The 26,377-nt window shown below is 46.7% G+C and overlaps 1 protein-coding gene across 1 annotated transcript in view; it reads right to left on the bottom strand.

Moving 5' to 3' along the window:
* The window catches only part of SLC9A8 (solute carrier family 9 member A8), a 72,588-nt gene extending 46,497 nt beyond the window's left edge, over positions 1 to 26,091 (bottom strand). Inside the window, exons 1-4 of the mRNA XM_038750572.1 lie at positions 26,033 to 26,091; positions 20,735 to 20,916; positions 16,501 to 16,581; positions 4,558 to 4,616 (exon numbers count right to left, since the gene is read on the bottom strand). Coding sequence (XP_038606500.1) covers positions 4,558 to 4,616; positions 16,501 to 16,581; positions 20,735 to 20,916; positions 26,033 to 26,079 — 369 coding nt within the window. The 5' untranslated portion in view covers positions 26,080 to 26,091. The remainder of the gene's footprint in view (positions 1 to 4,557; positions 4,617 to 16,500; positions 16,582 to 20,734; positions 20,917 to 26,032) is intronic.
* Positions 26,092 to 26,377: the final 286 nt, after the last annotated feature.

Here is a 26,377-nt window from a genome sequence, read left to right as displayed (position 1 = left end):
AGAGACGGTCCCTACCCAACAACGGGCTCACACTCCCAAGCACTTATTACAGTGCTCTGCACATAGTAAGCGCTCAGTAAATACGACCGATTAATGATGATGATGGCATTTATTCAGCGCTTACTATGTTCTAAGCATGAGGGGGGGATACAAGGTAATCAGACTGCCCCACATGGGACACACAGTCTTAATCCCCATTTTCCAGATGAGGTGACTGAGGCCCAGAGAAGTGAAGTGACTGGCCCAAAGTCACACGGCAGACAAGTGGAGGAGCCGGGATTTGAACCCGCGACCTCGGACACCCAAGCCCGGGCTCTTTCCACTGAGCCACGCTGCTTCCCAAATTAACAAATTAACAAATGCTAAATACCAAATGTGTGCTCGTGAGCAGCGCCAGAATAAAATACTGCGAGGTAGCATGCGTTTCTAACCAAGCAATCAATCAATCGATCGTATTTATTGAGCACTTACTGTGTGCAGAGCACTGTACTAAGCGCTTGGGAAGTACAAGTCGGCAAAACATAGAGACAGTCCCTACCCAACAGCGGGCTCACAGTCAAGCTTTGGTCCGCGTTTTAGTGTTCAGAAAGAGAAATAAACAATTAACCTTCTTATCTCTATTCCTCAACACCCTATAAGTGGTATGGCTTTAGGCAGAGATAATTAGGTGACCTTATTTATTATTTATCTAACAGTATTACAGCAACCCCATTCAAGTTGGGGCAAGCAGCGTGGCTCAGTGGAAAGAGCCCGGGCTTTGGAGTCAGAGGTCATGGGTTCAAATCCCAGTTCTGCCACTTCATTCATTCATTCATTAAATCGTATTTATTGAGCGCTTACTGCGTACAGAGCACTGTACTAAGCGCTTGGGAAGTACAAATCAGCAACATAAAGAGACGGTCCCTACCCAACAACGGGCTCACACTCCCAAGCACTTACTACAGTGCTCTGCACACAGTAAGTGCTCAGTAAATACGCTAGATTAATGATGATGATGGCATTTATTAAGCGCTTACTACATGCCAAGCCAACAGTGGGCTCACTTAGCTGTGTGACTTTGGGCAAGTCACTTCACTTCTCTGGGCCTCAGTTACCTCATCTGGAAAATGGGGATTAAGACTGTGAGCCCTCCGTGGGACAACCTCAGCACTTAGAACAGTGCCAGTGCTTAGAACAGTGCTTTGCACATAGGAAGCGCTTAATAAATACCATTATTATTATTATTATCCTCCCCAGCGCTTAGAACAGTGCTTTGCACATAGTAAGCACTTAATAAATGCCATTTTTTAAAAAAGTTGCCAGGAAAAGAGCCTTCCAACGAGCTTCAGGTGTGCGCGGACTCTCTTGCTTCATGTTCAGAAACACCTGACGGTTGTTTATGTAGAAGACGCAATTATTTTGGAACTAGTAAGTGCAGGAGAAAGGAATGTAGGCTGCTGGGGGAAAATCAATTTAGCCGGGAGAAAGCTCTGATTGCTTTGCTTGATTCATTGCCTCTAACGGACGAAACAAGAGAACAAAAGACCACCTGAGGAAAGTCATTTTGTTTCTCTGGGCCTCAGTTACCTTGTCTGTAAAATGGGGATTAAGATCATGAGGCCCATGCGGGACAGGGACTGTGTCCGACCTGATTAGCTTTATCTACCCCAACACTTAGAACGGTGCTTGGCACACAACAAGTGCTTAATAAATACCAAAATTATTATTATTATCACAATACAACAGAGTTGGGAGATATGTTCCCTGCCCAGAACAAGCTTATCTCTGCCTCACAAAACACAGAATTGTCACCCTCCCTCTAATATGGGGGGGAAAAAAAATCGAGCCCTTTCTACTTAGAGAAGCGGCATGGTGTGGTGGCTACAGTTTGAGCCCGCTGTGGGGTAGGAACCGTCTATGTTGCCAACTTGTACTTCCCAAGCGCTTACTACAGTGCTCTGCCACACAGTAAGCGCTCAATAAATACGACTGAATGAATGAAGTGTATTTATTGAGCACTGTGCTAATCAATCAATCGTATTTATTGAGCGCTTACTGTGTGCAGAGCACTGGACTAAGCGCTTGGGAAGTCCAAGTTGGCAACATAGATGGTCCCTACCCAGCATCATCATCATCATCATCAATCGTATTTATTGAGCGCTTACTGTGTGCAGAGCATTGGACTAAGCGCTTGGGAAGTACAAGTTGGCAACATATAGAGACGGTCCCTACCCAACAGTGGGCTCACAGTCTAAAAGGGGGAGACAGACAACAAAACCAAACGTACTAACAAAATAAAATAAATAGAATAGACATGTACAAGTAAAATAGAGTAATAAATATGTGCAAACATATATACATATATACAGGTGCTGTGGGGAAGGGAAGGAGGTAAGATGAGGGGGATGGAGATGGGGATGAGGGGGAGAGGAAGGAAGGGGCTCAGTCTGGGAAGGCCTCCTGGAGGAGGTGAGCTCTCAGTAGGGCCTTGAAGGGAGGAAGAGAGCTAGCTTGGCGGATGGGCAGAGGGAGGGCATTCCAGGCCCGGGGGATGACGTGGGCCGGGGGTCGATGGCGGGACAGGCGAGAACGAGGCTTAACGGTGAGGAGATTAGCGGCGGAGGAGCGGAGGGTGTGGGCTGGGCTGGAGAAGGACAGAAGGGAGGTGAGGTAGGAGGGGGCGAGGGGATGGACAACCTGGAAGCCCAGGGTGACGAAGGCCAGGACTGAGAAGAGTCCTTGTTGCCAACTTGTACATCCCAAGCGCTTAGTACAGTGCTCTGCACACAGTAAGCACTCAATAAATATGATTGACGATGATGATGAAGAAGAGGAAATGGAGGGAAATCAGGGCAACTGAAAAATGAAAGAAGCGAAAGGGAGAGGAAGAATGAGGGATGGAATGAGTACATCAGTAGAGGGACACCATGCTTAGAGCAGGCCAGGTATTTGTCAAAAACCAAGTATTACCCTGATTTGTACCGGGGAGTATGATTTTCAGATTTAATGACCCAGCTCTGGGGGATTAAGCCTTGGAGTATTTGATTCAATCAGCGGTATTTATTGAATGCTTACTGTGGGCAGGGCACTGTTCTGAGCGCTTGGGAGAGTACACAGCAACAGAGTAGGGAGGCACTTAGAGAAGCAGCATGGCTCCGTGGAAAGAGCAAGGGCTTTGGAGTCAGAGGTCATGGGTTCAAATCCCGACTCCGCCACTTGTCAGCTGTGTGACTTCGGGCAAGTCACTTAATTTCTCTGGGCCTCAGTTACCTCATCTGTAAAATAGGGATAAAGACTGTGTGCCCCACATGGGACAACCTGATCACCTTGTAACCTCCCCAGCGCTTAGAATAGTGCTTTGCACATAGTAAGCGCTTAATAAATGCCATCATAATCATCAAAATCACTTTCTTTCCACAGTTGGACATTACAAGTATCAGTCACCCTGAATTACAGGCACACATCCTCCCAAACATTCAGCTTTGCAGAAACTCAAAACGGAGAAAACAGAAGTATTAGAAACTCAGGAAATCCTTGCATAACACGAATTTTATCCTTGAAAACCTGCTTGAACACTGCTTGAAAGAGAAGCAGTGTGGCTCGGTGGAAAGAGCCTGGGCTTTGGAGTCAGAGGTCATGGGTTCAAATCCCGGCTCCGCCACTTGTCAGCTGTGTGACTTTGGGCAAGTCACTTCACTTCTCTGGGCCTCAGTTCCCTCATCTGGAAAATGGGGATGAAGACTGTGAGCCCCCCGTGGGCCAACCTGATCACCTTGTAACCTCCCTAGCGCTTAGAACAGTGCTCTGCACATAGTAAGCGCTCAATAAATGCTATCATTATTATTATTATTATTATATATTAGGAGTTTCTGCGGTATTCTCTGGGCCTCAGTTCCCTCATCTGGAAAATGGGGATGAAGACTGTGAGCCCCCCGTGGGACAACCTGATCACCTTGCAACCTCCCTAGCGCTTAGAACAGTGCTCTGCACATAATAAGCGCTCAATAAATGCTATCATTATTATCATTATTATTATTATATATTAGGAGTATCTGCGGTATTAGAATTTGTCTAAACACTTGGAAACATTCAGAAGCCTCGGATTTTTCCGTAATTACAAAAGATAGAAGGGTTTAAGAACGTCACGGGTTTAAAGAGGGTTTGCTTATATGTATTTTTATGTGTGGGTCAATGTGATTTTTGTCTTTTTTTCTGCCTTTGTCCCAGAGGGGCGTGTCTCTCCCTGCTTACACACATGAAGCTCAGGGTGTGGGGTACTGCGTGTAGCCTTTCTTTTTCGGCGTCTATGTTTAGCTTTCTTTTTATATGTTACCAAGTAGGAAATGCTCTCTTCCTCAGCTGCGGTTGTGTTCCCGGCTCCCTGCTCTCTGATGTTTTGTGGTTTTGTTAACCACAGTAAAACAAAAGCTTCTACACAGGTCAGAACCTGTCCATCTTTGGAACAGCGGTAAAGCAAAACTCAGGGCATATGGAAAACATGATTTGCCTGGAGAATCCCAGTGCTCAGCAAAAAACATGGGCATCAGCCATATGATGTTGAAATAGTTGTAAAAATACCTTCCAGTTTGCCAGTTGTTGAGACTCTATGATTTTTATGACTGCTCCCATGAGGATACCTAGAAAAAAAATAAAAACAACAGTTTCCATTTGGCAGTCTTGACCACCAAAACCCCCTGCCCGGGTATTTTTTTTTTTAATCAATCAATCAATCAATCGTATTTATTGAGCGCTTACTGTGTGCAGAGCACTGTACTAAGCGCTTGGGAAGTACAAGTTGGCAACATATTTAAAAACTTCTACCACCTTCTAAGACACTGTTTATGCGTGGCTCAGTGGAAAGAGCGCGGGCTTTGGAGTCCGAGGTCATGGGTTCAAATCCCGGCTCAGCCAATTATCAGCTGTGTGGCTTTGGGCAAGTCACTTCACTTCTCTGTGCCTCCGTTACCTCATCTGGAAAATGGGGATGAAGACTGTGAGCCCCCCGTGGGACAACCTGATCACCTTGTAACCTCCCCAGCGCTTAGAATAGTGCTTTGCACATAGTAAGCGCTTAATAAATGCCATTATTATTATTATTATTATTATTATTTCCAAATTGAAAACTACAAAAATCGATACAATCAGCAGAACGGCTATATTCTCCTGCTCCGAGTCTCTCTTGTTAGGGACAGAGCCCTGCGGCCAAATGCTTGCGAAACACTCAAACAAAAACACGTATAAGCAGCTCTCATCACATTTCATAAGCTAGCTCGAGGTAACGTCTGCGGAAATCATTCAGCGGTGGGAAGTTCAGGAGGTTGCGTGTGGAAGCTCATGAAAAGATTGAATCAATTCTCTGCGGAGCTTGCGACATAAAACGCGAAAGTGAAGCAGAACCTTCTTGACATTCTGTTTGAAGGGGAACCGTTCTGGCCTCCCATTTACCCACTCTCTTCTCCCACTACATCCCAGTTCACACTCTTCATTCCTCCCACGCTGCCCTACTCATTATAACACGTCTCTCCCACTGCCGACCTCCTGTTCATCTCTTATCCTTCCTTCCTTCCTCTCCCCCTCGTCCCCCTCTCCATCCCCTCATCTTACCTCCTTCCCTTCCCCACAGCACCTGTATATATGTATATATGTTTGTACGTATTTATTACTCTATTTATTTACTTATTTTGCTTGTACATATCTATTCTATTTATTTTATTTTGTTAGTATGTTTGGTTTTGTTCTCTGTCTCCCCCTTCTAGACTGTGAGCCCACTGTTGGGTAGGGACCGTCTCTAGATGTTGCCAACTTGTACTTCCCAAGTGCTTAGTACAGTGCTCTGCACACAGTAAGCGCTCAATAAATACAATTGATTGATTGATCTCTTCCCCAGTTGCAATTCCCTCCCCTTCGGCATGCTACAAACCTTTCCGCTCCTCCTCTCCACGGCCCTTCTCAAGTCTCATCTCCTCCAGAAGATCCTCCCCGGTTCATTTCTAATCACCCTCCTTTATATCCCCCAACTCCCATGTTAGCACTTTGGGCCATCGAGGCATTAAAGTACTCCTGTACATAATAATAATAATAATAATAATGGCATTTATTAAGCGCTTACTATGTGCAGAGCACTGTTCTAAGCGCTGGATGCTTTATGTCTATTTTTTCCCGTGGTATCTGTTAATAATAATAATAATGATAATAATGATGATGGCATTTGTTAAGTGATTACTAAGTGCAAAGCACTGTTCTAAGCGCTGTGGGGATATAACATGATCAGGTTGTCCCACCGGGGGCTCACAGTCAATCCCCATTTGCAGATGAGGTAACTGAGGCTCAGAGAAGTTAAGTGACTTGCCCAAGGTCACACAGCAGACGTGGTGGAGCTGGGATTCGAACCCATGACCTCTGACTCCAAAGCCCGGGCTCTTTCCACTGAGCCACGCTGCTTCTCTGTGCTTACATTTGTTCATTCAATCGTATTTATTGAGCGCTTACTGTGTGCAGAGCACTGGACTAAGTGCTGGATGCTTTATATCTATTTTTTCCTGTGGTATTTGTTAAGTGCTTACATTAGTTCATTCAGTCGTATTTGTTGAGCGCTTACTGTGTGCAGAGCACTGGACTAAGCACTTGGGAAGTACAAGCTGGCAACATATGGAGACAGTCCCTACCCAACAGCGGGTGCACAGTCTAGAAGGGGGAGACAGACAACAAAACAAAACATATTAACAAAATAAAATAAATAGAATAGTAAACGCCAGGCATTGTACTGAATGCTGGGGTAGAGACAAACTAATAATAATAATTATGGCATTTGTTAAATGCTTATTTCGTGGCAGGCACTGTACTAAGCACTGGGGTGGACGGAAGCAAATCAGGTTGGACACAGTCCATGTCCCACATGGGGCTCATGGTCTTAATTCATTCAATCGTATTTATTGAGCGCTTACTGTGTGCAGAGCACTGTACAAAGCGCTTGGGAAGTACAAGTTGGGCCCAGTGTAGAAGGGGGAGACAGAAGACAAAACAAAATATGGAGACAGGGGTCAAAATCATCAGAATAAATAGAATTAAAGCTAGATTCAATCGTATTTATTGAGCGCTGTGTCTGGAGCTCTGTACTAAGCGCTTGGAAAGGACAAGTCGGCAATAGATAGAGACGGTTCCTGCTCAGCAGCGGGCTCCCATTCATTCATTCAATCGTATTTATTGAGCGCTTACTGTGTGCGGAGCACTGGACTAAGCGCTTGGGAAGTACAAGTTGGGCCCAGTGTAGAAGGGGGAGACGGACGACAAAACAAAACAAGGAGACAGGGGTCAAAATCGTCAGAACAAACAGAATTAAAGCTAGATTCAATCGCATTTATTGAGCGCTGACTGTGCGCAGAGCTCTGTACTAAGCGCTTAGGAAGGACAAGTCGGCAACATATAGAGACAGTCCCTCCTCAACAACAGGCTCTAGTCTAGAAGGGGGAGATGGACGACAAAACAAAACATGGAGACAGGGGTCAAAATCGTCGGAGCAAATAGGATTAAAGCTAGATTCAATCATATTTATTGAGCGCTGACTGTGTGCAGAGCTCTGTACTAAGCGCTTAGGAAGGACAAGTCGGCAACATATAGAGACGGTCCCTCCTCAACAACGGGCTCCAGTCTAGAAGGGGGAGAAGGACGATGAAACAAAACATGGAGACAGGGGTCAAAATCGTCAGAACAAATAGGATTAAAGCTAGATTCAACTGTATTTATTGAGTGCTGTGTCTGGAGCTCTGTACTAAGCGCTTGGAAAGGACAAGTCAGCAACAGATAGAGACAGTCCCTCTTCAACAACGGGCTCCAGTTTAGAAGGGGGAGATGGACGACGAAACAAAACATGGAGACGGGTCAAAATCGTCAGAGCAAATAGGATTAAAGCTAGATTCAATCATATTTATTGAGCGCTGTGTCTGGAGCTCTGTACTAAGCGCTTGCAAAGGACAAGTCAGCAACATATAGAGATGGTCCCTCCTCAACAACAGGCTCCAGTCTAGAAGGGGGAGACGGACGATGAAACAAAACAAGGAGACTGGGGTCAAAATCGTCAGAACAAACAGAATTAAAGCTAGATTCAATCGTATTTATTGAGCGCTGTGTCTGGAGCTCCACTAAGCGCTTGGGAAAGGACAAGTCGGCAACATATAGAGACGGTCCCTGCTCAACAGTGGGCTCCCATTCATTCATTCAATCGTATTTATTGAGCGCTTACCGTGTGCAGAGCACTGGACTAAGCGCTTGGGCAGGACAAGTAATCCCCGTTTTACGGATGAGGTAACTGAGGCCCAGAGAAGTGACTCGCCCAGGGTCACATGGCAAAGAAGGGGCAGAATCCAGCGCTTAGAACAGTGCTTTGCACATAGTAAGCGCTTAATATAGTAATGGCATTTATTAATAAATAAATTAAATAAAGAAAATAAATTAATAAATGCCATTTTAAAAAAACTGGGATTAGAATCCAGCTCCTTCTTACTCCCAGGCTCTACCCACTAGGCCACACTGCTGCTCTACTCTCTACTCAATCAATCAATCGTCTTTATTGAGCGCTTACTGTGTGCAGGGCACTGTACTAAGCGCTTGGGAAGTACAAGTCAGCAACACATAGAGACAGTCCCTACCCAACAGCGGGCTCACAGGTAGTCTACAATACAGTCTACTACTTCCTCCTCCTTTCAGTTCACTCTCCATCATCAGATTGTAAACTCTCCGAGAACCGGGACCACGCCTCCGGACTCTAGAGTGCTCGACCTGAACGAGTTATTAACAGCTTTGGCATACAAACTTTTCACCTACATCAAAGGCAAACTGGAGTCAGAGGTCATGGGTTCAAATCCTGCCTCTGCCAATTGTCAGCTGTGTGACCTTGGGCAAGTCACTTCAGTTATCTCATCTGTCAAACGGGGATGAAGACTGTGAGCCCCCCGTGGGACAACGTGATCTCCTTGTAACCTCCCCAGCGCTTAGAACAGTGCTTTGCACATAGTAAGCGCTTAATAAATGCCGTCATTATTATTATTAGTAATGATGGTGCATATTTTCAGAATACCACTTACCATCACTCACTGCCACCTTGCTACTGAGCAACGTGCTTAGAGCTAGGAGCAATAAAAGGTGATTCGACTGGACGTAATCCCTGCCCCACCCGGAGTTCACAATCTAGGATTTAAATTTAACTTAATTAAAAATAGTCTTGTGGGCTACTTCCTTTATCTCATGTGGAACGGCAAAGGGAATTTTTACACAGGAAGGAGTGTCTGACTAATCATCTCGGCAGAAGCAGCGTGGCTCAGTGGAAAGAGCCCGGGCTTTGGAGTCAGAGGTCATGGGTTCGAATCCCGGCTCCACCAATTGTCAGCTGTGTGACTTTGGGCAAGTCACTTCACTTCTCTGGGCCTCAGTTACCTCATCTGGAAAATGGGGATTAAGACTGTGAGTCCCCCGTGGGACAACCTGATCACCTTGTAACCTCCCCAGCGCTTAGAACAGTGCTTTGCACATAGTAAGTGCTTAATAAATGCCATTATTATTATTATTATCTCAGCATGGCGTAGCAGATAGACTTGGGAGTCAGGTCGTGGGTTCTAATCCTGGCTCTGCCACTTGTCTGCTGTGTGACCTTGGGCAAGTCCCATCGCTTTTCTGGGCCTCAGTTACCTCGTCTGGAAAACGGGGATTGAGACTGTGAGCCCCACGTGGGACAGGGGCTGTGCCCAACCCGACTGGCTTGTATCCACCCCTGTGCTTAGTACAGTGTCCGACACGGTGTAGGCGCTAAACAAATACCATAATTATTATTATCATTAACGACGGAATTTATTGAATACTTACTGTGTGCAGAGCACTGTACAAAGCACTTGGGAAAAGGCAAGAGTTTGTAGATATGTTCCCTGCCCATAAGGAGCTGACACTCCATTTCTTTCTCCTTGCTTTCCTTTCCCCGATCCCACTTATCTTACTTCTTAAATTCCCCTTGACTTCTCTTAACGCTTTAAATCCTTCAAGAGTAGGGACCGTGCCTTCTTCATTTCAGTAACGCCCGGCCACCTGGTTCAGTGCTTTGCATGAAGTTCCCTAACAAATACTTGTCGCCCCTGAAGTTGACTTGCAGATTGAGAAAATGCAAAGACGTTCACCTGGCTAAACACCTAGTCTCAATTGCAAAACCCAACCCGACCTTCAAAAGGGCCGGGGCCCGCTGAATTATTGAAATAATTCGGGCATCTTGCCGGCACCTTTCCCCAAATATCTGGGCCACACCCAGGACGCTCTTGGTTTTTATTTTCACTTTGATGACTCCCTCTTCAAATGACTATTTAACTGTGATGGGAATGAACGTTTCAGATGGTTCGGCGTGGCTGCGCTGTGACGAGAAGCAACGGTGAGCCCTGGTTTGGGCTTTAAAGCACCCCATCATCTCCTTCTCTCTCTCCCTTCCACGCCATCCTCTTTATTCCTCTCAACCTATTCACCCTGCCTCATTCTCATCTCTCCCACCAACTCGTTCACCCCCTTTCCTCCAGCCATGAACTCTCTCCTACTTCGATTCTGCCAGAACTCGGATTTCCCCGGCTACGAAACCCTCTCTGAAACCGCAAATTCCCCAGGGCGGTCCGGAGAGGACTCGGGGAGCGGTCCGGGAATGCTGCGGGAATGAAAGAGGAGGTTCCCGGAAGCATCCGCGGGTTCGTTTCTCCCTCTGCCCTCCTTCCCCTCCCTCGCCCCACCCCATTCTTGGCCCACAGCCCAAATGGAAAGTAAGCCATCACGGTTGCCTCATCGAACGCTTCCTCTGTAACTCTGTGATTGGGCTCCTCTTAACTGTATTCTACAGATTCTGTAATTATACGGTGCTTTGAAATCCGTAATTACTATATTATCTAAACCTCTACCTTTTCTGCCCGTAAAATATCACGAGGCTATTGTACGACAATGCCTTGACAAAGCCACCTAACGCTTCAGAGATGCTTTAAAGCAAGACTATTTGGGCACCGCACCAAATTAACCAACTACTCCGAGACAGAGGTTCAAACTCACTTCCCTTCTGGCTTCTCCATCCAGGGGGAAATTAGTTTGCACCACAAAACCACCCACCAGTTGGGAGCAATTGGGGCCTGAGATGAAAGCAGCAGTCTGAGGTACAAGGAGAAAGAAAATGAGCCCATTATTGTGAATTGCAGGCGGCTCGCGATTACCCCGGGTTTGCAATCAGGGGTCACAGATGTTTGAGATTCCACTGAGGCAGAGAGGTGGGAGAACAAGGCTGGGCGTTGATGATGGTATTTGTTAAGTGCTCACTATGTGCTAGGCACTGTACTAAGCCCTGGGGTACCCGCCCCAAATCGGCAGCTCTGTTTCCCTCAGTCGCTATCCAAATACGTGGCATTAATTGCTCACTTGTACAATTCTTAATTCCAGGGCAGAGCCGAAGGCCTTTACGGTTCTGGGCAGTGTGGCCGTTTTGGGGTTCTTCTACGCTCCCATCCCGATTCCTCTTTCTTCTGAATCCCATCCCCTTCCTTCCCTAACCCAAGTGGAGCGACGCTTTCTCCGTCCCCATCCTGGAGAGAGGGAGAAGGAAAGCTCATCGTGGGCAGGGAATGCAACTGCCAACTCCCTCGTGTCCCACTTTCCCAAGAGCTTCGGGCGGTGCTCTGCACATAGTAAGCGCTCGAAAAATACCAGCGATTGATTGAAAGGAAAGAAGATACTTTTTAACGGCATTTTTTAAGCGCTTACTATGTGCCGGGTGCTCTACAGCAAGGCTGGGGTAGATGCAAGCTTATCAGGTTGGACACAGTCCCTGTCCCACCTGGCTAACTGTGGCCCAGAGAAGTGAAGTGACTTGCCTATGGTCACGCAGCAGATCAGTGGTGGTGCTGGGATTAGAACCCAGGTCCTCTGATTCTCGGGTCCGTGCTCTTTCCACTACGCCATGTCACTTCACGGGGAAGGCGTGAAGGCAGTTCGCAGGGGTGGCGAGAGAGGAGCAACCCAAAACTAAGACGTTCATCTCCAGCTCCCCGTAGAGATGCTCAAGGGCTCTGTAGCAGTTGCCTCCTCGGATTAGAGAAGCAGCGTGGTTCAGTGGAAGGAGCCCGGGCTTTGGAGTCAGAGATCACGGGTTCAAATCCCGGCTCCGCCAACTGTCAGCTGTGTGACTTTGGGCAAGTCACTTAATCAATCAATCAATCAATCGGATTTATTGAGCGCTTACTGTGTGCAGAGCACTGGACTAAGTGCTTGGGAAGTCCAAGTTGGCAACATATAGAGACGGTCCCTACCCAACAGCGGGCTCACAGTCTAGAAGGGGGAGACAGAGAACAAAACAAAACAAAATAAAATAAATAGAATAGATATGTACAAGTAAAATAAATAGAGTACTAAATACGTACAAACATATATACATATATACAGGTGCTGTGGGAAAGGGAAGGAGGTAAAGCTGGGGGTATGGAGAGGGAGAGGAGGGGGAGAGGAAGGAGGGGGCTCAGTCTGGGAAGGCCTTCTGGAGGAGGTGAGCTCTCAGTAGGGCCTTTATATAGTATAAATCAATTCAAATGATGGTCTTTTAATTCACTGTATATTGCATTTCTTATCCAAAGCAGTCTCTTGATTTTTCTAAATTCTAAAATGCCAAGTCATACCACTGTATCCATTTAGTGTTTCGGTCATCTAGCAGATCTCTGGGCATCTCCTCTAGATTGTAAACTCGCTGTGGACAGGGAACGGGTCTACCAACTCTACAGTACCGCACTCACCCCAAACGCTTAGTACAGTTCTCTGCACACAGTAAGCGCTCAATAATTACGATTGAATGAATGAGAGTGAATGCGAGCAGAAGACAATGTACTTTGTAAACTGCTGAGCAGGACACCTGGTATCCGTGTCTGCTACAGAAAAGAACGACCACCTGCAATGACATCAGAACAGTCGGACCTTAGGAAAATAAATTTTGGAAAGCTGAACTTCACATGCTTTGGTCTCCTCAGAGGTCTACTTGGGCGATCGCTGTCCACTATGCAAAAGTTCTCCTCACCCAGCGCCTAAAATTCTAGACTTTTCAAACAGAATACCACAATATTTCCCTGAAAGTGAAAATAAACAGAAAGAACGAACAGTGCAAAGGTTATTGGAAAACTTATGCTCAGCTTGACGTCTTGGGGTTTCCTGCTTCTTCTCATTTCTCTACCAAAGTGGTCGAAAAGTTACAGAATGACTTTCTAACCACCAGCCCTGGATGCTGAACTCAGCAGCTGAAGATCACATTTTCAGCATTTCCTTCCACCTCACCTTCTCATTTCTTCCTCCAGAGCCAGTCATTTCTGCGGCTACAGAGTTCTCAATCCTTTTCATGCTTTGCCACTGGCCACAGGCCTTGAGTCACTCTGTGGCCTCAGTTTTACCCATCAATATAGCTAGTTTCTCATTCTGAAAAAGTACCATAGATAAGAACGCAATGAAAAGAGGATTTTTCCCAATTTAGTTGGAGAACGCTGAGGTTTATTTTCAAATGAAAATCAAATATGGGGAGTGGGGGTAAGCAGGAAATAGTTTTGTCATTTTAGATTTCTTCAAATACAGCTTCTCGGGATATATATGAATGCTTAGCCTAAATTGAATTCTATGACAGGAGACGGGATGTGCCAATAATGAATTTGCAATCCCCAATCTAAAAGATAACTGAGAAAATTCCAATCTTGCGTCAAAGAATTAATGACCCTTCCTTTTTGGCGGCTTCTTTTGAGTTCTTTTTGGCCCAGCACCTGGAAAGTTGCAACATTCCCATTCTGGGAAAGCACTTCCTCTGGCTTCTGTCTCTTATTATCGAACACACAGCAGTTTGGATAGCTTTGCCAGTAACTCCAAAGTCCACTGCCAATATAATTAAGAACTTCTTGACTTCCAGCAAAGAACTCCTTGACTTCAAGCACAGCTTCCCCGTGTGAAGTATTCCTAGCCCAACAAATCAACTCAGGAAAGCTAGAAACAAAACAGCACACTCAAGTTTACTTCACCCAACTTCTTCCAAGTTGGTTATCACCACGGCTGCAATTTTTCTTTCCCCCCTCAGCGGCTGCCCTTTGGGCAACCGCCACAAAATACGATGCATGTGTGAACTTTTTTAACAAGCAGTAAATCAACTTCAGAAAGCAACCTACACATCATCGTGAAACTGGAACAAGTTATGAATCTGGCCCTTCAGATGTTTTATTTTCCCGGTTCAGAAGGGCTTCTTGTCTAAGCGCGCATCTCGAACGTGAAGGTCTTGCTAACTAAAAGAACCTGTGAGATTTACCGAAGGGCAGCTGATACCTCCGCTATTCTTTCTACCCTCCTTTCCCGGAGAGTAGGCTAAAAGGGCATGAACCGACAGATGCGATCTGAACTAGGAACTGGGACTTTTAGAACATGAATGATGTTTTGTTCCTCTGGTTTTAAGGCTGCCCTAGAAGTAGTGCTGAAATCTTCTAGGAAATGCAGTCAGAAAGCTCCTCGGAGAGACGACTGAAATACTTTCTCGAGGAAAGTAAAATCCATTAAGCCAGAAAGGAGTCAGAGTCAAACTTCTTTCCTGACTAGCAGTGTTTTCCGGAGGACAGGACCTTTTTCCCAACCACGGTTGGAGAGGGAAAAAAAGACACTAAAGCTTGGTGGGATGGGACTGAGGAGCCGGGAAGCAGGTGCAGAGTGGAGACTGGCCAAGAGAGCTTCTGGGGAAAAGGCTTCGGAGAAAAAGGAAGGGAATTAACTTGGCCGTAGCAATTACTTATGATGTTGTTGGGGTGGGGAGAGGAGGAAGGGCGGTGTTCGTTTTCTGCTGATATAAATCAGCAAATAGTGTGGGTCATATCCTCAGGGTGCATATACTGTGAATGGCTCTAAACTGGGCCACCTCTGAATATCATCCCGAGTGAGGGGCAGCTGTGAGGACAAAAGGGATGAGGTGGCAGTTGGGGGCGAGCGGACCGGCCACGTCCAGTTCTAACTACTCTAAAAGGGGTGACTAAACCCACAAGACAGGGGACGTCAATTTGGGGAGACAAGGAGGAAATGGCAGTGGCGGGATGAACAACTGAAGACAAATGGCAGGTACACAGAGAGGGGTGAATGGAAGGATGGAGTCCTTTCCCGACCCATGGGATCTTCTATCCGAGGACCATTTAAAATCCAGAATCTGGGTCTTCAAAATATTGCTTTTGCCCAGCCCGCTTTCAAATGCCCCATTTCAATTAACCGTATAACGGCTGTTCCAGGAAAATGAGGGTTAGAGGAACTCTTGACTGCTGCAGATGGCATTCGTTCATTATGCAATTTGATCGTATTAACTGAGCACTGACTGTGTGCAGAGCACTGTACTAAGCGCTTGGGAGCGTACAGTGTAACAATAAACAGACACATTCCCTCCCCATAATGAGCTTAGAGTCTATCAGGGGGCATCTAAACTCTAGAAAAATGACTGAAGAGACTGCGGGCATCCTGGAAGCATGCCCAGAGGTGATGAACAGCCTTTAGGAGCTGGGAATGAACATCAGGGAACACGCTAAAAGTTACTGGGGAGGCCCTTGGAAGTGAAGCCGTTCAAAGCCTTGCCTATCTATAATAACGGGCCTTGGTAAATAATAATAATGATGGCATTTGTTAAGCGCTTACTATGTGCAAAGCACTGTTCTAAGTGCGGGGGTAGACACAAATTAATCAGGTTGGCCACAGTCCCTGTCCCACAGAGGGCTCACGGTCTTAATCCCCATTTTACAGATGAGGGAACTGGATACGAAACAAGTTTGCGTCTCCAGTGGACGAAGAGGAGCTGATTATTCAGCTACTGTCGCTAGCTGCTAGTCGGGAATTTGTGGAAACTACCATATCCACATTTCTAAGTGCATTTCGAATACTGAAGAATAGCTTAGGCGTCTCCTGCACGCTTATCCATCGATGATATTTACTGAGCACGTCCTGTGTGCACTGCACTGTACTAAGCGTTTGGGAGAGTACAATACACCTGAATCGGTAGACACGCTCCCTGCCCAGGATGAGCTCAAACTCTAGAGGGGGAGACAGATGTTAATATAAATGCAGCTATGCTAGCCCACACGACTGGTCAATTGTTACGTTATAAACCGTTTCAAAGACGATGAGATCTTTTTTCTCTGAAAGATAAATTAGAAGGTGAAGAAAGGAAAACGCAAGGCAGAAGGAGGACATGAAAAATGGGAATTTGCATGTGCTGGCCTTTCTTCAGCGCTTAGGACAATGCTTTGCACATAGTAAGCGCTTAATAAATGCCATTACTATTATTATTTCTCACTTTGCTCAGTACGGTTACTTGAAGGAGGCCAGGAAAAAAAGGCACGCCAGAATTAATTGGGGTTTTGAAAAAACAAAGGAAATTGAATTAGCAGAATTACTTGTTCTCAGTTAACATTTGCCAATATGCAGTCCAGGAATGAAAGTCTGCTTTCTCAAGGGGGTAATTTTTCCATAATGGTCACTTACCTAAAGAAACAACAGCAACGCTCTCCGGTAAGAAGTGCAGTCTGTATCTGATCAGTAAATGCACCAATATGATGCAGATTGCTGCGGAGGGGGAAGAAAAATACTTTTACAACTTCCTTTTACATAAAAGCAATTTCCAAAACCCTAGAAATGAGATTCAACTGGGCATGTTTAAGAGCTGTTTTTCAAATTTTGTCATCGCCTTTTAATAATAATAATAATGATGATGATGGCATGTTAAGCGCTTACTATGTGCAAATAATTATCTAGTCACATTTCAAAGTGAAAAGAAGTCATGCAGAAATCCTCCAAAATCCACTTAGAACTAGTCCATTATTTCAATTGAATATAACTGTGCTAGAAGACATAAAAACAAGCAATATTCTGCTTCAACTGTTACTGTTGGAAAAAAAAAAAAATCCTACCTTAGTGGTACCTAAATTCTAAAGAATGTATACTGTTCTGGAGATCTGAAAATCCAGGGAAGGGATTCTCAAACAACTGGATAGAGAAATCTGGTGTGGAAATGTACTCAGATTTGCCAAAATATGTGCTTTCAGTGGGTTTTGGCTAGAATGTCAGTCGGTCAATGGTACTTATTGATCACTTACTGTGCGCAGAGCACTATACTGTGCGCTTGGGAGAGTACAACACAGTTGGTAGACATGTTCCCTGCCTAAAACGAGCTTACAGTCTAGAGGGCGAGACTGTCTTTAGGGAATTAGAGAACATTTGACTGATATTTGGCAATAGTCAATCGCATTTATTGAGCGCTTACTGTATGCAGGGCATTGTACGTAGCGCTTGGGAGAGGACAATATAATAGACACATTCCCTGCCCACAACGAGTTACCAGTCTAAAGGGGGAGACAGGCATTAATACAAACTATAAATACGTATATAAGTGCTGTGGGGCTGGAAGCGGGGGAAGAATAACTGAGGTGTCGGACAGAACAGCTCACGCGACACCAGAGCGGGCGAGAGTGACAGTGTGACTTTTCCTCAGTGAGACGTTTTAGGAGAACACAACCCCAGCCTTAAAGGAGAACTGGGAATTTGTGTGTAAATGCAGAATACCCATGTGTAATTTTCCCAAGCGCTTAGTACAGCACACAGTAAGAGCTCAATAAATACGACTGAATGAATGAATCTGGCATTACAATTCCGTTTCCTATCTCTTGGGAGGTAGGTGTGCGTTGCATAGGTGGACAGCAGTAATCCACGATTATAATCTCACGGCAAGTTGCTTTATGGATAAAGATCGGTGCATTATTAGGTTACATTTCCTTTCTAATACAATCTATGAGACACGGCATAATGTGCATCTGGAACTCTTCTAGACTGTGAACCCGCTGTTGGGTAGGGACCGTCTCTATAGGTTGCCAACTTGGACTTCCCAAGCACTTAGTACAGTACTCTGCACACAGTAAGCGCTCAATAAATACGATTGAATGAATGAACTCCCTCGACCCCACCCCAGATCTGAAAGGCTAACGTCCTACCCTTCCAAAAACCACCTCCTCCAACGTGCCTTCCCCAGTTAATTCCCAGCATCCCAACAAAAAATAAATCCATTAGCCATCGTGATCACTTCCGTACCCCTCCTCGGCACTTTCACATCTGCGCCTTGTCAATTGTGAACTCGTTTATTTTGGTCACTGCGAGCATTTTTGATTTCTGTCTCCCCCTCTAGAGTGGAAACTCCTTATCAATCAACTAATAATGATAATTGCGGTATTTGTAAAGCGCTCACTATGTGCCAGGCACTGTTCTAAGCGCTGGGGTGGATAAAAGCTAATCGGGTTGGACACATTCCTGTCCCACATGGGGCTCTCAGTCTTAATCACCGATGAGGTAACTGAGGCACACAGAAGTGAAGGGAGCAGACAAGTGGTGGAGCCAGGATTAGAACCCAGGTCCTTCCGATTCTCAGGCCGGCGCTTTATCAATTAGGCCACGCTGCTCCTCTATAGTACGTATTACAACGTGTGGAACCTTGTCTAAGCGCTTGGGAGAGCACAATACAACAAAATTAGCCATCATTCCCTGCCCACAGTGAGCTTACAGTCCAGGACTGTGACACTGGCTTATTCTGTACTTCCCCAGAGCTTGGTAGAGTGCATCGCTTCTACATATTCAATACGCACTGTACTGCCTTTATCATCATCATCATCAATCGTATTTATTGAGCGCTTACTATGTGCAGAGCACTGTACTAAGCGCTTGGGAAGTACAAATTGGCAACATATAGAGACTGTCCCTACCCAACAGTGGGCTCACAGTCTAAAAGGGGGAGACAGAGAACAAAACCAAACATACTAACAAAATAAAATAAATAGAATAGATATGTACAAATAAATTAAATAAATAGATAGAGTAAAAAAATATTTACAAACATATATACATATATACAGGTGCTGTGGGGAAGGGAGGGAGGTAAGATGGGGGGATGGAGAGGGGGACGAGGGGGAGAGGAAGGAAGGGGCTCAGTCTGGGAAGGCCTCCTGGAGGAGGTGAGCTTAGGGGTCGCATCGCCAAATTTGACAGTCCTCTGGGAATGGATTTCTTCTAATGAGTGTCCTCCCATGCCGAATTATGAGCCAAATTGGGCGAGGGACCCAGATCCAAATCCAGTTTGCCCCCAAATTACCATCTGCCCTCCCAAACCCACCGGTGCGCTTTCGATGAGGTTTCAGACTCCTCATCGCTCGCCGTTCTCCGAGTCACGTTCTGTCTTTTGGTGGCCGTTCAACAGTTATCATCACATTCCACCCAGTCCTTCCATCTCGTTTAGATAAAAGGCCTCTAAGGGTACAGCTCTGATGGCATCAAGAAACGGCAACTGCTAAAACATCTTTGAAGACACCAGCTTGTACTTGAGATGGCATAGTTCATGCCAACTTGGACTTCCCAAGCGCTTCGTACAGTGCTCTGCACACAGTAAGCGCTCAATAAATATGATGGAATGAACGAACTCCCTAGACCCCACCCCAGATCTGAAAGGTGAAAGTCCTCCCTGCATTCAAAACCCTCCCGAAAACCCACCTCCTCCTCCCAGTTAATTCCCAGCATCCCAACAAAAAATAAATCCATTAGCCATCATGATCACTTCTAAACTAATAACAACAACAGTGGCATTTGTGTCAAGCACCGTTCGGAGCACTGGGGAAGATAGAAGATAATCAGGTCAGATCCAGTCCCAGGCCCACATGAGGCTCGGAATCTAAGTAGGACGGAGCGCTGGCATTGAATCCCCATTTTACAGATGAGGTAACTGAGGCACAGAGACGTGCCCAAGACCACCCAGCAGGCAGGGGGTGGAGCAGAGATGAGAACCCAGGTCCTCTGACTCCAAGGCATGTGCTCTTTCCACGAGGCCATGCTGCTTCACTGTAAAAAGTACCAAAATGTCCAAAAATGCGGAACAAATTACTATTCAACTGTTTCTTCCTGCCAAATTCATCCTGCTGTTATATGGCTGCTCTTCCTCCTGCTCCCGCCACAGGAATACGCTTTATGTCTACCAGTCGCCCCCAATAAATTGTAAGATCACTGAGGGTGGGTAATGTTTTACTTTGGGTGCACTCTCCCAAGTACAGTGCTCTTGCACCCAGTGAGAACGCAATAAATACCACTGATTGATAGATGGATTTGGCAACATATAGAGACAGTCCCTGCCCAACAGTGGGCTCACGGTCTAGAAGGGGGAGACAGAGAATAAAACCAAACAATAAAATAAAATAAATAGAATAGATATGTACAGGTAAAATAAATAGAGTAATAAATATGTACAAATGTATATACAGGTGCTGTGGGGAAGGGAAGGAGGTAAGAAGTGGGGATGGAGAGGGGGACGAGGGGGAGAGGAAGGAAGGGGCTCAGTCTGAAAGGCCTCCTGAGGAGGTGAGCTCTTAGTAGAGGTGGATTTCATTTCTATTTAGATTTCATTTCCATTTAGATTTCATTTCCACTTCGATTTCATTTCCATTCACCATCATCATCAATCGTATTGATTGAGCGCTTACTGTGTGCAGAGCACTGTACTAAGCGCTTGGGAAGTCCAAGCTGGCAACATATAGAGACGGTCCCTACCCAACAGTGGGCTCCCAGTCTAGAAGGGGGAGACAGAGAACAAAACCAAACATACTAACAAAATAAAATAAATAGAATAGATACGGACAGGTAAAATACATAAATAAATAAATATTCAGCAAGACAATGTTTCGGCAATCACCTAAAACAAGGAGGCTAAAGAATATAGTCATCCCGCTGGACTGTTCCTCTTGCTGCGCCTGCTCTCCGGTCTGCACGGGAAGGATGGGTTTCGCCGGCGTGGGAACGACCAGTTTGGTGGTGGTGGCGGCCAGGGTGGTGTGGAAGGTGACGTTGAACCCATCGCGGGTGGCATTGGGGAATCTGCCGGGGACGGAAAAGCGGCCGGATTAGACACGCGCACACACGGAAGTTTGCATCAATCCACTCTTATCGGACTCTCGATGAGCTTCCAACAGATCAATCGATCAATCAATCGTACAGATCTTAACGGATGTTGCTTTCCGCTCCGTCCTCTCCTGGTTCTCCTCTTATCTCTCCGGTCGTTCTTTCTCAGTCTCTTTTGCAGGCTCCTCCTCCCCCTCCCATCCTCTTACTGTGGGGGTTCCCCAAGGTTCAGTGCTTGGTCCCCTTCTGTTCTCAATCTACACTCACTCCCTTGGTGACCTCATTCGCTCCCACGGCTTCAACTATCATCTCTACGCTGATGACACCCAGATCTACATCTCTGCCCCTGCTCTCTCCCCCTCCCTCCAGGCTCGCATCTCCTCCTGCCTTCAGGACATCTCCATCTGGATGTCCGCCCGCCACCTAAAGCTCAACATGTCGAAGACTGAGCTCCTTGTCTTCCCTCCCAAACCCTGCCCTCTCCCCGACTTTCCCATCTCTGTTGACGGCACTACCATCCTTCCCGTCTCACAAGCCCGCAACCTTGGTGTCATCCTCGACTCCGCTCTCTCATTCACCCCTCACATCCAAGCCGTCACCAAAACCTGCCGGTCTCAGCTCCGCAACATTGCCAAGATCCGCCCTTTCCTCTCCATCCAAACTGCTACCCTGCTAATTCAAGCTCTCATCCTATCCCGTCTGGACTACTGCACTAGCCTTCTCTCTGATCTCCCATCCTCGTGTCTCTCTCCACTTCAATCCATACTTCATGCTGCTGCCCGGATTATCTTTGTCCAGAAACGCTCTGGACATATCACTCCCCTCCTCAAAAACCTCCAATGGCTACCGATCAATCTGCGCATCAGGCAGAAACTCCTCACCCTGGGCTTCAAGGCTGTCCATCACCTCGCCCCCTCCTACCTCACCTCCCTTCTCTCCTTCTACTGCCCAGCCCGCACCCTCCGCTCCTCCACCACTAATCTCCTCACTGTACCTCGCTCTCGCCTGTCCCGCCATCGACCCCCGGCCCACGTCATCCCCCGGGCCTGGAATGCCCTCCCTCTGCCCATCCGCCAAGCTAGCTCTCTTCCTCCCTTCAAGGCCCTGCTGAGAGCTCACCTCCTCCAGGAGGCCTTCCCAGATTGAGCCCCTTCTTTCCTCTCCCCCTCGTCCCCCTCTCCATCCCCCCGCCTTACCGCCTTCCCCTCCCCACAGCACCTGTATATATGTATATATGGTTGTACATATTTATTACTCTATTTATTTATTTTACTTGTACATTTCTATCCTACTTATTTTATTTTGTTGGTATGTTTGGTTCTGTTCTCTGTCTCCCCCTTTTAGACTGTGAGCCCACTGTTGGGTAGGGACTGTCTCTATGTGATGCCAATTTGTACTTCCCAAGCGCTTAGTACAGTGCTCTGCACATAGTAAGCGCTCAATAAATACGATTGATTGATTGATTGATTGATTCCGCTGACTCGTCAACGTCATGATTTCTGCAAACTACTTTTGACTAATGCATCCCGACAGGCTGCGACTCCGAGCGCAGAGCGAGGACGACTGAAAGAAGGACTGCGCTGCACACGGTAAGCGCTTAATAAATGTAATAATAATAATAATAATAATAATAATAATAATAATAATAATAATGATGGCATTTGTTAAGTGCTTACAATGTGCACAGCACTGTTCTAAGTGCTGGTGGGGGGCGGGGAATACAAGGTGATCAAGTTGTCCCACGTGGTGCTCACAGTCTTAATCCCCATTTTCCAGGTGAGGGAACGGAGGCTCAGAGAAGTGAAGTGACTTGCCCGAGGTCACACAGCGGACATGTGGCAGAACCGGGATTCGAACCCGTGACCTCTGACTCCAAAGCCCGGGCTCTTTCCACTGAGCCACGCTGCTTCTCTATCTGCGCTTCTCTTAGACTCTTAGACCGTGAGCCCACTGTTGGGTAGGGACCGTCTCTATATGTTGCCAACTTGTACTTCCCAAGCGCTTAGTACAGTGCTCTGCACACAGTAAGTGCTCAATAAATACGATTGATGATGATGATGATGACTGACTGCAGTGCTCTGCATTGTTGGGTAGGGACCGTCTCTATATGCTGCCAACTTGTACTTCCCAAGCGCCTAGTACAGTGCTCTGCACACAGTAAGCGCTCAATAAATACCATTGAATGAATGAATGAATCCAGGAAGCGCTCAATAAGAAGCAGCGTGGCTCAGTGGAAAGAGCCCGGGCTTTGGAGTCAGAGGTCATGGGTTCAAATCCCGGCTCCACCACTTGTCAGCTGGGTGACTTTGGGCAAGTCACTTCACTTCTCTGAGCCTCAGTTACCTCATCTGTAAAATGGGGATGAAGAGTGTGAGCCCCCTGTGGGACAACCTGATCAGCTTGTAACCTCCCCAGCGCTTAGAACAGTGCTTTGCACATAGTAAGCACTTAATAAATGCCATCATTATTATTATTATTAATAAGAGCTCTACAGAGATGCAAGAAAAGGGCTCAAGAGTAGCAGCGTGGCTTAGTGGCAAGGCCACGAGCTTGGGAGTCAGAGGTTGTGGGTTCTAATCCCGGCTCCGGCACTTGTCTGCTGTGTGACCTTGGGCAAGTCACTTCACTTCTTTGGGCCTCAGTTACCTCATCTGTAAATGGGGATGAAGACTGTGAACCCCACGTGGCCCGCTGTGGGCAGAGACTGTCTCTACTTGTTGCTGAACTGTACTTTCCAAGTGCTTAGTACAGCGCTCTGCACACAGTGAGCGCTCAATAAACACGATTGAATGAATGAATGACAACCTGAACACTTTGTATCTAACCCAGCACTTAGAACAGCGCTTGGCACATAGTAAGCGCTTAAAAAATGCCATCATTAATTAATTTATTAATTAAATACCACGGATTGGTTGAAATTTGTACGAGTCGTGGGTTCTATAGGGCGGGGATGGAGGTTCGGGCGAGAATGTGTGCCTTTCTGGGGCTCCTCTTGGGGCCTCGCTCCTCAATAATAATAATAATGATGGTATTTGTTAAGCGCTTACTATGTGCCAAGCACTGTTCTAAGCACTGCGGAGGTTACAAGGTGATCAGGTTGTCCCACGGGGGGCTCACAGCCTTCATCCCCATTTGACAGATGAGGTCACTGAGGCCCAGAGAATAATAATAATAATAATGGTACCAGAGAAGAAGAATAATGATGGTCTTTAAGCTCTTACTCTGTGCCTAGCACTGTTCTAAGCGCTGGGGTAGATACCAGGTGATCAGGTTGTCCCACGGGGGGCTCACAGTCTCAATCCCTATTTTACAGATGAGGTCACTGAGGCCCAGAGAAAAATAATAATAATGATGGTATCAGAGAAGAATAATGATGGCATTTAAGCGCTTACTATGTGCCAAGCACTGTTCTACATACTGGGGAGGATACAATACAAAGTGATCAGATTGTCCCAAGGAGGGCTCACAGTCTTCATCCCCATTTTCCAGATGAGGTCACTGAGGCCCAGAGAATAATAATAATAACAATAATGATGATGGCATTTATTAAGTGCTTACTATGTGCCAAGCACTGTTCTAAGCCCTGGGGAGGATACAAGGTGATCAGGTTGTCCCATGTGCGGCTCACAGTCTTCACCCCCATTTTACAGATGAAGTCACTGACTGAGGCCCAGAGAATAATAATAATAATAATAATGGCATTTGTTAAGCGCTTACTATGTGTGAAGCACTGTTCTAAGCGCTGGGGAGGATACAGGGTGATCAGGTTGTCCCACAGGGGGCTCCCAGTCTTCATCCCCATTTGACAGATGAGGTCACTGAGGCCCAGAGAATAATAATAATAATGATGATGATGATGGCATTTGTTAAGCGCTTACTCTGTGCCAAGCACTGTTCTAAGCGCTGGGGAGGTTACAAGGTGACGAGGTTGTCCCACGGGGGGCTCACAGTCTTCATCCCCATTTTGCAGATGAGGGCACTGAGGCCCAGAGAATAATAATGATGATGATGATGATGGCATTTATTAAGCGCTTCCTAAGTGCCAAGCACTGTTGTAAGCGCTGGGGAGGATACCAGGTGATCAGGTTGTCCCACAGGGGGCTCACAGTCTTCATCCCCATTTAACAGATGAGGTCACTGAGGTCCAGAGAATAATAATAATAGTGATGATGATGATGGCATTTATTAAGTGCTTCCTAAGTGCCAAGCACTGTTGTAAGCGCTGGGGAGGATACAAGGTGATCAGGTTGTCCCACAGGGGGCTCACAGGCTGCATCCCCATTTGACAGATGAGGTCACTGAGGCCCAGAGAATAATAATAATAATGATGATGATGATGGCATTTATTAAGCTCTTACTCTGTGCCAAGCACTGTTCTAAGCATTAGGGGAGGTTACAAGGTGATGAGGTTGTCCCACCGGGGCCTCACAGGCTTCATCCCCATTTGACAGATGAGGTCACTGAGGCCCAGAGAATAATAATAATAATGATGATGATGATGGCATTTATTAAGCACTTACTCTGTGCAAAGCACTATTCTAAGCGCTGGGGAGGTTACAAGGTGATCAGGTTGTCCCACGGGGGGCTCAGTCTTCACCCCCATTTTACAGATGAAGTTATTGAGGCCCAGAGAATAATAATAATAATGATGATGGCATTTATTAAGCACTATGTGCCAAGCACTGTTCTAAGCGCTGGGGAGGTTACAAGGTGATGAGGTTGTCCCACAGGGAGCTCCCAGTCTTCATCCCCATTTGACAGATGAGGTCACTGAGGCCCAGAGAATAATAATAATAATGATGATGATGATGGCATTTATTAAGCTCTTACTATGTGCCAAGCACTGTTCTAAGCGCTGGGGAGGTTACAAGGTGATGAGGTTGTCCCACGGGGGGGCTCACAGTCTTCATCCCCATTCTACAGATGAGGGAACTGAGGCCCAGAGAAGTGAAGTGACTTGCCCAAAGTCCCCCAGCTGACAGTTGATGGAGGGAGGATTCGAACCCACGCCCTGTGAGTCCCTGGGCCTCCCCTCCCCCCCCGCTTCCGGCTCCCTCCGCCCCTCCCCCTCCCCCGCTCGGAGCCCACTCACTCGGCTTCCGCCATCTTCGCCCCCTTCCGGCGAACGCCAGGAACCATAGAGCGGCGGACGCGCCCCGGGCTAGCGCGCCCCCCCCGCTCGCTTCCACTTCCGCCGGAAGGCCGGAGCCGCGGGGGGCCTCGGGGCCCCTCTGCCCCCCTCGTCTCGCTGGTCGGAGGGCGGGTGACGTCATCGGGACCGGAGGGAGGGGGCGGTCACGTGGCTGCCGGGGCCTGGCCTTCGCACGCTTCTCACACACCGCGACGGACTGGCCCTAATAACAACAACAACAACAACAATAATAATAATGATGATGATGGCATTTATGAAGCGCTTACTATGTGCCAAGCACTGTTC

This window comes from Tachyglossus aculeatus, chromosome 8 (genome assembly GCF_015852505.1).
Source record: "Tachyglossus aculeatus isolate mTacAcu1 chromosome 8, mTacAcu1.pri, whole genome shotgun sequence".
Classification (NCBI taxonomy): domain Eukaryota; kingdom Metazoa; phylum Chordata; class Mammalia; order Monotremata; family Tachyglossidae; genus Tachyglossus; species Tachyglossus aculeatus.
Note: the sequence above shows the minus strand (reverse complement) of the source record. Positions and strands in the feature narration are given on the sequence as shown.